The 12500-nt window shown below is 46.9% G+C and overlaps 1 protein-coding gene across 1 annotated transcript in view; it reads left to right on the forward strand.

Annotated features, from left to right (window-relative positions):
* Positions 1-12500, forward strand: part of LOC135561731 (WD repeat-containing protein 19-like) — a 104685-nt gene that overhangs the window by 74310 nt on the left and 17875 nt on the right. Inside the window, exons 25-28 of the mRNA XM_065003477.1 lie at positions 4247-4393; positions 7372-7496; positions 8649-8758; positions 9109-9177. Coding sequence (XP_064859549.1) covers positions 4247-4393; positions 7372-7496; positions 8649-8758; positions 9109-9177 — 451 coding nt within the window. The remainder of the gene's footprint in view (positions 1-4246; positions 4394-7371; positions 7497-8648; positions 8759-9108; positions 9178-12500) is intronic.

The following is a 12500-nucleotide window of genomic DNA, read 5'->3' on the forward strand; positions in this document are numbered from 1 at the left end:
AGTGTGAGGGATAATATTATGGTTTAAGGAGACAGGGTGAGGGACTGGGATAATATTATGGTTTAAGGAGGCAGTGTGAGGGATAATATTATGGTTTAAGGAGGAAGTGTGAGGGATAATATTATGGTTTAAGGAGGCAGTGTGAGGGATAATATTATGGTTTAAGGAGACAGTGTGAGGGACTGGGATAATATTATGGTTTAAGGAGGCAGTGTGAGGGACTGGGATAATATTATGGTTTATGGAGGCAGTGTGAGGGATAATATTATGGTTTAAGGAATCAGTGTGAGGGACTGGGATAATATTATGGTTTAAGGAGGCAGTGTGAGGGATAATATTATGGTTTAAGGAGACAGTATGAGGGATAATATTATGGTTTAAGGAGACAGGGTGAGGGACTGGGATAATATTATGGTTTAAGGAGACAGTGTGAGGGACTGGGATAATATTATGGTTTAAGGAGACAGTGTGAGGGACTGGGATAATATTATGGTTTAAGGAGGCAGTGTGAGGGATAATATTATGGTTTAAGGAGACAGTGTGAGGGACTGGGATAATATTATGGTTTAAGGAGACAGTGTGAGGGATAATATTATGGTTTAAGGAGACAGTGTGAGGGACTGGGATAATATTATGGTTTAAGGAGACAGTGTGAGGGACTGGGATAATATTATGGTTTAAGGAGCCAGTGTGAGGGATAATATTATGGTTTAAGGAGACAGTGTGAGGGACTGGGATAATATTATGGTTTAAGGAGGCAGTGTGAGGGATAATATTATGGTTTAAGGAGCCAGTGTGAGGGATAATATTATGGTTTAAGGAGACAGTGTGAGGGATAATATTATGGTTTAAGGAGACAGGGTGAGGGACTGGGATAATATTATGGTTTAAGGAGACAGTGTGAGGGATAATATTATGGTTTAAGGAGGCAGTGTGAGGGACTGGGATAAAATTATGGTTTAAGGAGACAGTGTGAGGGATAATATTATGGTTTAAGGAGGCAGTGTGAGGGACTGGGATAATATTATGGTTTAAGGAGGCAGTGTGAGGGATAATATTATGGTTTAAGGAGACAGGGTGAGGGATAATATTATGGTTTAAGGAGGCAGTGTGAGGGATAATATTATGGTTTAAGGAGACAGGGTGAGGGACTGGGATAATATTATGGTTTAAGGAGACAGTGTGAGGGATAATATTATGGTTTAAGGGGGCAGTGTGAGGGATAATATTATGGTTTAAGGAGACAGGGCGAGGGACTGGGATAATATTATGGTTTAAGGAGACAGTGTGAGGGATAATATTATGGTTTAAGGGGGCAGTGTGAGGGATAATATTATGGTTTAAGGAGGCAGTGTGAGGGACTGGGATAATATTATGGTTTAAGGAGGCAGTGTGAGGGACTGGGATAATATTATGGTTTAAGGAGGCAGTGTGAGGGACTGGGATAATATTATGGTTTAAGGAGGCAGTGTGAGGGATAATATTATGGTTTAAGGAGGCAGTGTGAGGGACTGGGATAATATTATGGTTTAAGGAGGCAGTGTGAGGGCTAATATTATGGTTTAAGGAGTCAGTGTGAGGGACTGGGATAATATTATGGTTTAAGGAGGCAGTGTGAGGGATAATATTATGGTTTAAGGAGTCAGTGTGAGGGACTGGGATAATATTATGGTTTAAGGAGGCAGTGTGAGGGACTGGGATAATATTATGGTTTAAGGAGGCAGTGTGAGGGACTGGGATAATATTATGGTTTAAGGAGGCAGTGTGAGGGACTGGGATAATATTATGGTTTAAGGAGACAGTGTGAGGGACTGGGATAATTTTATGGTTTAAGGAGAGTGTGAGGGACTGGGATAATATTATGGTTTAAGGAGACAGTGTGAGGGATAATATTATGGTTTAAGGAGGCAGTGTGAGGGACTGGGATAATTTTATGGTTTAAGGAGACAGTGTGAGGGACTGGGATAATATTATGGTTTAAGGAGACAGTGTGAGGGATAATATTATGGTTTAAGGAGGCAGTGTGAGGGACTGGGATAATTTTATGGTTTAAGGAGACAGTGTGAGGGACTGGGATAATATTATGGTTTAAGGAGACAGGGTGAGGGATAATATTATGGTTTAAGGAGACAGTGTGAGGGACTGGGATAATATTATGGTTTAAGGAGACAGGGTGAGGGATAATATTATGGTTTAAGGAGACAGTGTGAGGGATAATATTATGGTTTAAGGAGACAGTGTGAGGGATAATATTATGGTTTAAGGAGGCAGTGTGAGGGACTGGGATAATATTATGGTTTAAGGAGGCAGTGTGAGGGACTGGGATAATATTATGGTTTAAGGAGACAGGGTGAAGGACTGGGATAATATTATGGTTTAAGGAGGCAGTGTGAGGGATAATATTATGGTTTAAGGAGACAGTGTGAGGGATAATATTATGGTTTAAGGAGACAGTGTGAGGGATAATATTATGGTTTAAGGAGACAGGGTGAGGGACTGGGATAATATTATGGTTTAAGGTGGCAGTGTGAGGGATAATATTATGGTTTAAGGAGACAGTGTGAGGGATAATATTATGGTTTAAGGAGACAGTGTGAGGGATAATATTATGGTTTAAGGAGACAGTGTGAGGGACTGGGATAATATTATGGTTTAAGGAGGCAGGGTGATGGACTGGGATAATATTATGGTTTAAGGAGACAGGGTGAGGGACTGGGATAATATTATGGTTTAAGGAGACAGGGTGAGGGACTGGGATAATATTATGGTTTAAGGAGACAGTGTGAGGGACTGGGATAATATTATGGTTTAAGGAGGCAGGGTGATGGACTGGGATAATATTATGGTTTAAGGAGACAGGGTGAGGGACTGGGATAATATTATGGTTTAAGGAGACAGGGTGAGGGACTGGGATAATATTATGGTTTAAGGAGTCAGTGTGAGGGACTGGGATAATATTATGGTTTAAGGAGGCAGGGTGAGGGACTGGGATAATATTATGGTTTAAGGAGGCAGGGTGAGGGATAATATTATGGTTTAAGGAGGCAGTGTGAGGGACTGGGATAATATTATGGTTTAAGGAGGCAGGGTGATGGACTGGGACAATATTATGGTTTAAGGAGACAGTGTGAGGGATAATATTATGGTTTAAGGAGACAGTGTGAGGGATAATATTATGGTTTAAGGAGACAGTGTGAGGGATAATATTATGGTTTAAGGAGACAGTGTGAGGGATAATATTATGGTTTAAGGAGACAGTGTGAGGGACTGGGATAATATTATGGTTTAAGGAGACAGTGTGAGGGATAATATTATGGTTTAAGGAGACAGTGTGAGGGACTGGGATAATATTATGGTTTAAGGAGGCAGGGTGATGGACTGGGATAATATTATGGTTTAAGGAGACAGGGTGAGGGACTGGGATAATATTATGGTTTAAGGAGTCAGTGTGAGGGACTGGGATAATATTATGGTTTAAGGAGGCAGGGTGAGGGACTGGGATAATATTATGGTTTAAGGAGGCAGGGTGAGGGATAATATTATGGTTTAAGGAGGCAGTGTGAGGGACTGGGATAATATTATGGTTTAAGGAGGCAGGGTGATGGACTGGGATAATATTATGGTTTAAGGAGACAGTGTGAGGGATAATATTATGGTTTAAGGAGACAGTGTGAGGGATAATATTATGGTTTAAGGAGGCAGGGTGAGGGACTGGGATAATATTATGGTTTAAGGAGACAGTGTGAGGGATAATATTATGGTTTAAGGAGACAGTGTGAGGGATAATATTATGGTTTAAGGAGGCAGTGTGAGGGACTGGGATAATATTATGGTTTAAGGAGGCAGGGTGAGGGACTGGGATAATATTATGGTTTAAGGAGACAGTGTGAGGGATAATATTATGGTTTAAGGAGACAGTGTGAGGGATAATATTATGGTTTAAGGAGACAGGGTGAGGGACTGGGATAATATTATGGTTTAAGGGGGATAATATTGAGACAGGAGACAGGCCTATGAGAGTACCAGGGACTGGGGGTAATATTGTGTGTGTCAGGTTTAAGGAGGCTGCCCAGGCCTATGAGAGTGCCAGGGACTGGGGGTAATATTGTGTGTGTCAGGTTTAAGGAGGCTGCCCAGGCCTATGAGAGTGCCAGGGACTGGGGGTAATATTGTGTGTGTCAGGTTTAAGGAGGCTGCCCAGGCCTATGAGAGTGCCAGGGACTGGGGATAATATTGTATGTGTCAGGTTTAAGGAGGCTGCCCAGGCCTATGAGAGTGCCAGGGACTGGGACAACGTGATCCGGGTGTTGCTGGATCACCTCAACAACCCTGAAGACGCCGTCCGCATTGTCAGGGAGACGCAGAGCATCGACGGGGCCAAGATGGTTGCCAGGTGGGGACAGACGGACAGACACACAGTCAGAGGGACAGACACACAGTCAGAGGGACAGACACACAGTCAGAGGGACAGACACACAGTCAGAGGGACAGACACACAGTCAGAGGGACAGACACACAGTCAGAGGGACAGACAGTCAGTCAGCGAGACAGACAGTCAGGCAGCGAGACAGACAGACAGACAGTCAGAGCGAGACAGACAGTGAGACAGACAGACAGGCAGCGAGACAGACAGTCAGACAGGCTGACAGACAGTCAGGCAGCGAGACAGACAGTCAGGCAGCGAGACAGTCAGGCAGCGAGACAGACAGTCAGGCAGCGAGACAGACAGTGAGACAGACAGACAGGCTGCGACACAGACAGACAGACAGGCTGCGAGACAGTCAGTCAGCGAGACAGACAGTCAGGCAGTGAGACAGTCAGGCAGCGAGACAGACAGTCAGGCAGCGAGACAGACAGTCAGTCAACGAGACAGACAGACAGGCTGCGAGACAGACAGACAGGCTGCGAGACAGACAGGCTGCGAGACAGACAGTCAGGCAGCGAGACAGACAGTCAGGCAGCGAGACAGTCAGGCAGGCAGCGAGACAGACAGTCAGTCAGCGAGACAGACAGACAGGCTGCGAGACAGACAGACAGGCTGCGAGACAGACAGACAGGCTGCGAGACAGACAGTCAGGCAGCGAGACAGACAGTCAGGCAGCGAGACAGACAGTCATGCAGCGAGACAGACAGACAGGCTGCGAGACAGACAGACAGTCAGGCAGCGAGACAGTCAGTCAGCGAGACAGACAGACAGGCTGCGAGACAGACAGACAGGCTGCGAGACAGACAGACAGGCTGCGAGACAGACAGTCAGGCAGCGAGACAGACAGTCAGGCAGCGAGACAGACAGTCAGGCAGCGAGACAGACAGTCATGCAGCGAGACAGACAGACAGACAGGCTGCCAGACAGACAGACAGTCAGGCAGCGAGACAGTCAGTCAGCGAGACAGTCAGTTAGCGAGACAGACAGACAGGCAGCGAGACAGTCAGGCAGCGAGACAGACAGACAGTGAGACAGACAGGCTGCGAGACAGACAGACAGGCAGCGAGGCAGACAGTCAGGCAGCGAGACAGACAGACGTTGAGACAGACAGACAGGCTGCGAGACAGACGGACAGGCTGCGAGACAGACAGTCAGTCTGCGAGACAGACAGTCGGGCAGCGAGACAGACAGTCAGGCAGCGAGACAGACAGTCAGTCAGCGAGACAGACAGTCATGCAGTGAGACAGACAGTCAGTTAGCGAGACAGACAGTGAGACAGACAGACAGGCTGCGAGACAAACGGACAGGCTGCGAGACAGACAGTCAGGCAGCGAGACAGACAGTCAGGCAGCGAGACAGACAGTCATGCAGCGAGACAGACAGTCAGGCAGCGAGCCAGACAGTGAGACAGACAGACAGGCTGCGAGACAGACAGTCAGGCAGTGAGACAGACAGTCAGGCAGCGAGACAGACAGTCAGGCAGCGAGACAGACAGTCAGGCAGCGAGACAGACAGTCAGGCAGCGAGACAGACAGTGAGACAGACAGACAGGCTGCGAGACAGACAGTGAGACAGACAGGCTGCGAGACAGACAGTCAGGCAGCGAGACAGACAGTCAGGCAGCGAGACAGACAGTCAGTTAGCGAGACAGACAGTCAGTTAGCGAGACAGACAGTCAGGCAGCGAGACAGACAGTGAGACAGACAGACAGGCTGCGAGACAGACAGTCAGGCAGCGAGACAGACAGTCATGCAGCGAGACAGACAGTCAGGCAGCGAGACAGACAGTCAGGCAGCGAGACAGACAGTGAGACAGACAGACAGGCTGCGAGACAGACAGTCAGGCAGCGAGACAGTCAGGCAGGCAGCGAGACAGTCAGGCAGGCAGCGAGACAGACAGACAGTCAGCGAGACAGACAGTCAGTCAGCGAGACAGACAGTCAGTCAGCGAGACAGACAGACAGTCAGCGAGACAGACAGACAGTCAGCGAGACAGACAGACAGTCAGCGAGACAGACAGACAGTCAGCGAGACAGTCAGTCAGTCAGCGAAACAGACAGACAGGCAGCGAGACAGACAGACAGACAGTCAGCGAGACAGACAGACAGACAGTCAGCGAGACAGACAGTCAGTCAGCGAGACAGACAGACAGGCAGCGAGACAGACAGACAGGCAGCGAGACAGACAGTCAGTCAGCGAGACAGACAGACAGGCAGCGAGACAGACAGTCAGTCAGCGAGACAGACAGACAGGCAGCGAGACAGACAGACAGGCAGCGAGACAGACAGTCATGCAGCGAGACAGACTCTACTTTTATTATGATTCTAAGTGGTGTTTGTGTGTGTGTGTTTATGTCTATCTGTGTGTGTGTGTGTGTGTGTGTGTTTATGTCTATCTGTGTGTGTGTGTGTGTGTGTGTGTGTTTTTATGTCTATCTGTGTTTGTGTGTGTCTCTGTGTGTGTGTGTTTATGTCTGTGTGTGTGGGTGTGTGTGTGTGTGTTTATGTCTCTGTGTGTGTGTGTGTTTCAGGTTCTGCCTGCGTCTCAGTGACTACGGCTCAGCCATCCAGTTCCTGGTGTGTTTATGTCTGTCTGTGTGTGTGTGTGTGTGTTTATGTCTCTGTGTGTGTGTGTGTTTATGTCTGTGTGTGTGTGTGTGTGTGTTTCAGGTTCTTCCTGCGTCTCAGTGACTACGGCTCAGCCATCCAGTTCCTGGTGTGTTTATGTCTCTGTCTGTGTGTGTGTGTGTGTGTGTGTGTTCATGTCTGTGTGTGTGTGTTTCAGGTTCTTCCTGCGTCTCAGTGACTACGGCTCAGCCATCCAGTTCCTGGTGTGTTTATGTCTCTGTGTGTGTGTGTGTGTTTCAGGTTCTTCCTGCGTCTCAGTGACTACGGCTCAGCCATCCAGTTCCTGGTGTGTTTATGTGTGTGTGTGTGTGTGTTTCAGGTTCTTCCTGCGTCTCAGTGACTACGGCTCAGCCATCCAGTTCCTGGTGTTGTCCCACTGTAACGACGAGGCCTTCCAGCTGGCTCAGCAACACGGGCAGATGGACAGCTACGCTGATATCATCAGTCAGTCTCTCTGTCTGTGGGGGGGGAGGGGATGGACAGCTACGCTGATATCATCAGTTAGTCTCTGTCTGTGGGGGGGGAGGGGAGGGGATGGACAGCTACGCTGATATCATCAGTTAGTCTCTCTGTCTGTGGGGGGGAGGGGGGATGGACAGCTACGCTGATATCATCAGTCAGTCTCTCTGTCTGTGGGGGGGAGGGGGGATGGACAGCTACGCTGATATCATCAGTCAGTCTCTCTGTCTGTGGGGGGGGGGGTAGACAGCTACGCTGATATCATCAGTTAGTCTCTCTGTCTGTGGGGGGGGAGGAGGGGATGGACAGCTACGCTGATATCATCAGTTAGTCTCTCTGTCTGTGGGGAGGGGGGAGGAGGGGATGGACAGCTACGCTGATATCATCAGTCAGTCTCTCTGTCTGTGGGGGGAGGAGAGGATGGACAGCTACGCTGATATCATCAGTTAGTCTCTCTGTCTGTGGGGGGGAGGAGAGGATGGACAGCTACGCTGATATCATCAGTCAGTCTCTCTGTCTGTGGGGGGGGGAGGAGGGGATGGTCAGCTACGCTGATATCATCAGTCAGTCTCTCTGTCTGGGGGGTGTCTGGGGGCTGAGAGGAGGGGGGCTGGGAGGAGGAGGGGGTGTCTGGGGGCTGAGAGGAGGGGGTGTCTGGGGGCTGAGAGGAGGGGGTGTCTGGGGGCTGAGAGGAGGGGGTGAGTGTGTGGGAGGAGGGAGTCTGTGGGCTGAGAGGAGGGGGGGGTGAGTGTGTGGGAGGAGGGAGTCTGTGGGCTGAGAGGAGGGGGTGAGTGTGTGGGAGGAGGGAGTCTGTGGGCTGAGAGGAGGGGGTGAGTGTATGGGAGGAGGGAGTCTGTGGGCTGAGAGGAGGGGGGTGAGTGTGTGGGAGGAGGGAGTCTGTGGGCTGAGAGGAGGAGGGGTGAGTGTGTGGGAGGAGGGAGTCTGTGGGCTGAGAGGAGGGGGTGAGTGTGTGGGAGGAGGGAGTCTGTGGGCTGAGAGGAGGGGGGGTGAGTGTGTGGGAGGAGGGAGTCTATCAGATGTACTCTGTTAGTGTTGATGCATTCATAGTCAGTGGAAAGTAGTGAATATTTATGTGTGTGTGTGTGTGTGTGTGTGTGTGTGTGTGTGTGTGTACAGGCTCTGAGGCCACCCAGGAGGACTACCAGAGTATGGCTCTCTACTTCCAGGGGGAGAACAAACACCTGCAGGCTGGGAGGTTCTTCCACAAGTGTGGCCAGTACAGCAAAGTACTCATCTATCTATCTATCTATCTATCTATCTATCTATCTATCTATCTATCTATCTCTATCTATATCTATCCCTTCTGTCTATCTATCTATCTATCTACTGTATCTATCTATCTATCTATCTATCTATCTATCTATCTATCTATCTATATCTATCCCTTCTGTCTGTCTATCTATCAGTACAGCAAAGTACTCATCTATCTATCTATCTATCTATGCATCCATCCATTCATCCATCCACCCCCCATTAATAAATTGGCCCATTCACTCACTCACCCCTCTTCTCTCTCTCTCTCTCTCTCTCTCTCTCTCTCTCCCTCTCCGTCTGTCTATCTCTCTCTCTCTCTCAGGCCCTGAAGCACTTCCTGAAATGTCCCAACACTGATGACAACCTGGCCATCGAGATGGCTATAGAGACGGTGACAGGAGTGTGTGTGTGTGTGTGTTTAACTGTTTCTAGGGGGGTTAAGGTTAGAATTATGGTTAGGAGCTAAGATTAGTTTTAGGTTTAGGGTTAAGAGTATAGGTTAGGAACTAGGGGTTAGGAACTAGGGGTTAGGAACTAGGGTTAAGAGTATAGGTTAGGAACTAGGGGTTAGGAACTAGGGGTTAGGAACTAGGGTTAAGAGTATAGGTTAGGAACTAGGGTTAGGAACTAGGGGTTAGGAACTAGGGGTTAGGAACTAGGGTTAAGAGTATTGGTTAGGAACTAGGGTTAAGAGTATGGGTTAGGAACTAGGGGTTAGGAACTAGGGTTAAGAGTATTGGTTAGGAACTAGGGGTTAGGAACTAGGGTTAAGAGTATTGGTTAGGAACTAGGGGTTAGGAACTAGGGTTAAGAGTATAGGTTAGGAACTAGGGTTAGGAACTAGGGTTAGGAACTAGGGTTAGGAACTAGGGTTAAGAGTATAGGTTAGGAACTAGGGGTTAGGAACTAGGGTTAAGAGTATAGGTTAGGAACTAGGGGTTAAGAGTATAGGTTAGGAACTAGGGGTTAGGAACTAGGGTTAAGAGTATAGGTTAGGAACTAGGGGTTAAGAGTATAGGTTAGGAACTAGGGGTTAGGAACTAGGGTTAGGAACTAGGGTTAGGAACTAGGGGTTAGGGTTAAGAGTATTGGTTAGGAACTAGGGTTAGGAACTAGGGTTAAGAGTATAGGTTAGGAACTAGGGGTTAGGGTTAGGAACTAGGGTTAAGAGTATAGGTTAGGAACTAGGGGTTAGGGTTAGGAACTAGGGTTAAGAGTATAGGTTAGGAACTAGGGTTAAGAGTATAGGTTAGGAACTAGGGGTTAGGGTTAGGAACTAGGGTTAAGAGTATAGGTTAGGAACTAGGGTTAAGAGTATAGGTTAGGAACTAGGGTTAAGAGTATGGGTTAGGAACTAGGGTTAAGAGTATAGGTTAGGAACTAGGGTTAAGAGTATGGGTTAGGAACTAGGGTTAGGAACTAGGGTTAGGAACTAGGGTTAAGAGTATAGGTTAGGAACTAGGGTTAAGAGTATGGGTTAGGAACTAGGGGTTAGGGTTAAGAGTATAGGTTAGGAACTAGAGTTAAGAGTATGGGTTAGGAACTAGGGTTAAGAGTATGGGTTAGGAACTAGGGGTTAGGGTTAAGAGTATAGGTTAGGAACTAGGGTTAAGAGTATGGGTTAGGAACTAGGGTTAAGAGTATGGGTTAGGAACTAGGGTTAAGAGTATGGGTTAGGAACTAGGGGTTAGGAACTAGGGTTAAGAGTATAGGTTAGGAACTAGGGGTTAGGAACTAGGGTTAAGAGTATGGGTTAGGAACTAGGGGTTAGGAACTAGGGTTAGGAGTATAGGTTAGGAACTAGGGTTAAGAGTATAGGTTAGGAACTAGGGTTAAGAGTATAGGTTAGGAACTAGGGTTAAGAGTATAGGTTAGGAACTAGGGTTAAGAGTATGGGTTAGGAACTAGGGTTAAGAGTATAGGTTAGGAACTAGGGTTAAGAGTATGGGTTAGGAACTAGGGTTAAGAGTATAGGTTAGGAACTAGGGTTAAGAGTATAGGTTAGGAACTAGGGTTAAGAGTATAGGTTAGGAACTAGGGTTAAGAGTATAGGTTAGGAACTAGGGTTAAGAGTATGGGTTAGGAACTAGGGTTAAGAGTATAGGTTAGGAACTAGGGTTAAGAGTATGGGTTAGGAACTAGGGGTTAGGGTTAAGAGTATAGGTTAGGAACTAGGGTTAAGAGTATGGGTTAGGAACTAGGGTTAAGAGTATGGGTTAGGAACTAGGGGTTAGGAACTAGGGTTAAGAGTATAGGTTAGGAACTAGGGGTTAGGAACTAGGGTTAAGAGTATGGGTTAGGAACTAGGGGTTAGGAACTAGGGTTAGGAGTATAGGTTGGGAACTAGGGTTAAGAGTATAGGTTAGGAACTAGGGTTAAGAGTATAGGTTAGGAACTAGGGTTAAGAGTATAGGTTAGGAACTAGGGTTAAGAGTATGGGTTAGGAACTAGGGTTAAGAGTATAGGTTAGGAACTAGGGTTAAGAGTATGGGTTAGGAACTAGGGTTAAGAGTATAGGTTAGGAACTAGGGTTAAGAGTATAGGTTAGGAACTAGGGTTAAGAGTATAGGTTAGGAACTAGGGTTAAGAGTATAGGTTAGGAACTAGGGTTAAGAGTATGGGTTAGGAACTAGGGTTAAGAGTATAGGTTAGGAACTAGGGTTAAGAGTATGGGTTAGGAACTAGGGTTAGGAGTATGGGTTAGAACTAGGGTTAAGAGTATGGGTTAGGAACTAGGGGTTAGGGTTAAGAGTAGGGGTTAGGAACTAGGGTTAAGAGTATAGGTTAGGAACTAGGGTTAAGAGTATAGGTTAGGAACTAGGGTTAAGAGTATAGGTTAGGAACTAGGGTTAAGAGTATAGGTTAGGAACTAGGGTTAAGAGTATAGGTTAGGAACTAGGGTTTAGGGTTAGGAACTAGGGTTAAGAGTATAGGTTAGGAACTAGGGTTTAGGGTTAGGAACTAGGGTTAAGAGTATAGGTTAGGAACTAGGGGTTAGGGTTAGGAACTAGGGTTAAGAGTATAGGTTAGGAACTAGGGTTAAGAGTATAGGTTAGGAACTAGGGTTAAGAGTATAGGTTAGGAACTAGGGTTGAGAGTATAGGTTAGGAACTAGGGTTAGGGTTAGGAACTAGGGTTAAGAGTATGGATTAGGAACTAGGGTTAAGAGTATAGGTTAGGAACTAGGGTTGAGAGTATAGGTTAGGAACTAGGGTTGAGAGTATAGGTTAGGAACTAGGGTTAGGAACTAGGGTTAAGAGTATAGGTTAGGAACTAGGGTTAGGGTTAGGAACTAGGGTTAAGAGTATAGGTTAGGAACTAGGGTTTAGGTTTAAGAGTATAGGTTAGGAACTAGGGTTAAGAGTATGGGTTAGGAACTAGGGTTAAGAGTATGGGTTAGGAACTAGGGTTAAGAGTATGGGTTAGGAACTAGGGTTAAGAGTATAGGTTAGGAACTAGGGTTAAGAGTATGGGTTAGGAACTAGGGTTAAGAGTATAGGTTAGGAACTAGGGTTAAGAGTATAGGTTAGGAACTAGGGTTAAGAGTACAGGTTAGGAACTAGGGTTTAGGGTTAAGAGTATAGGTTAGGAACTAGGGTTTAGGGTTAAGAGTATAGGTTAGGAACTAGGGTTAAGAGTATGGGTTAGGAACTAGGGTTTAGGGTTAAGAGTATGGGTTAGGAACTAGGGTTTAGGGTTAAGAGTATGGGTTAG

Source organism: Oncorhynchus nerka, linkage group LG18 (assembly GCF_034236695.1).
Source record: "Oncorhynchus nerka isolate Pitt River linkage group LG18, Oner_Uvic_2.0, whole genome shotgun sequence".
Classification (NCBI taxonomy): Eukaryota; Metazoa; Chordata; class Actinopteri; order Salmoniformes; family Salmonidae; genus Oncorhynchus; species Oncorhynchus nerka.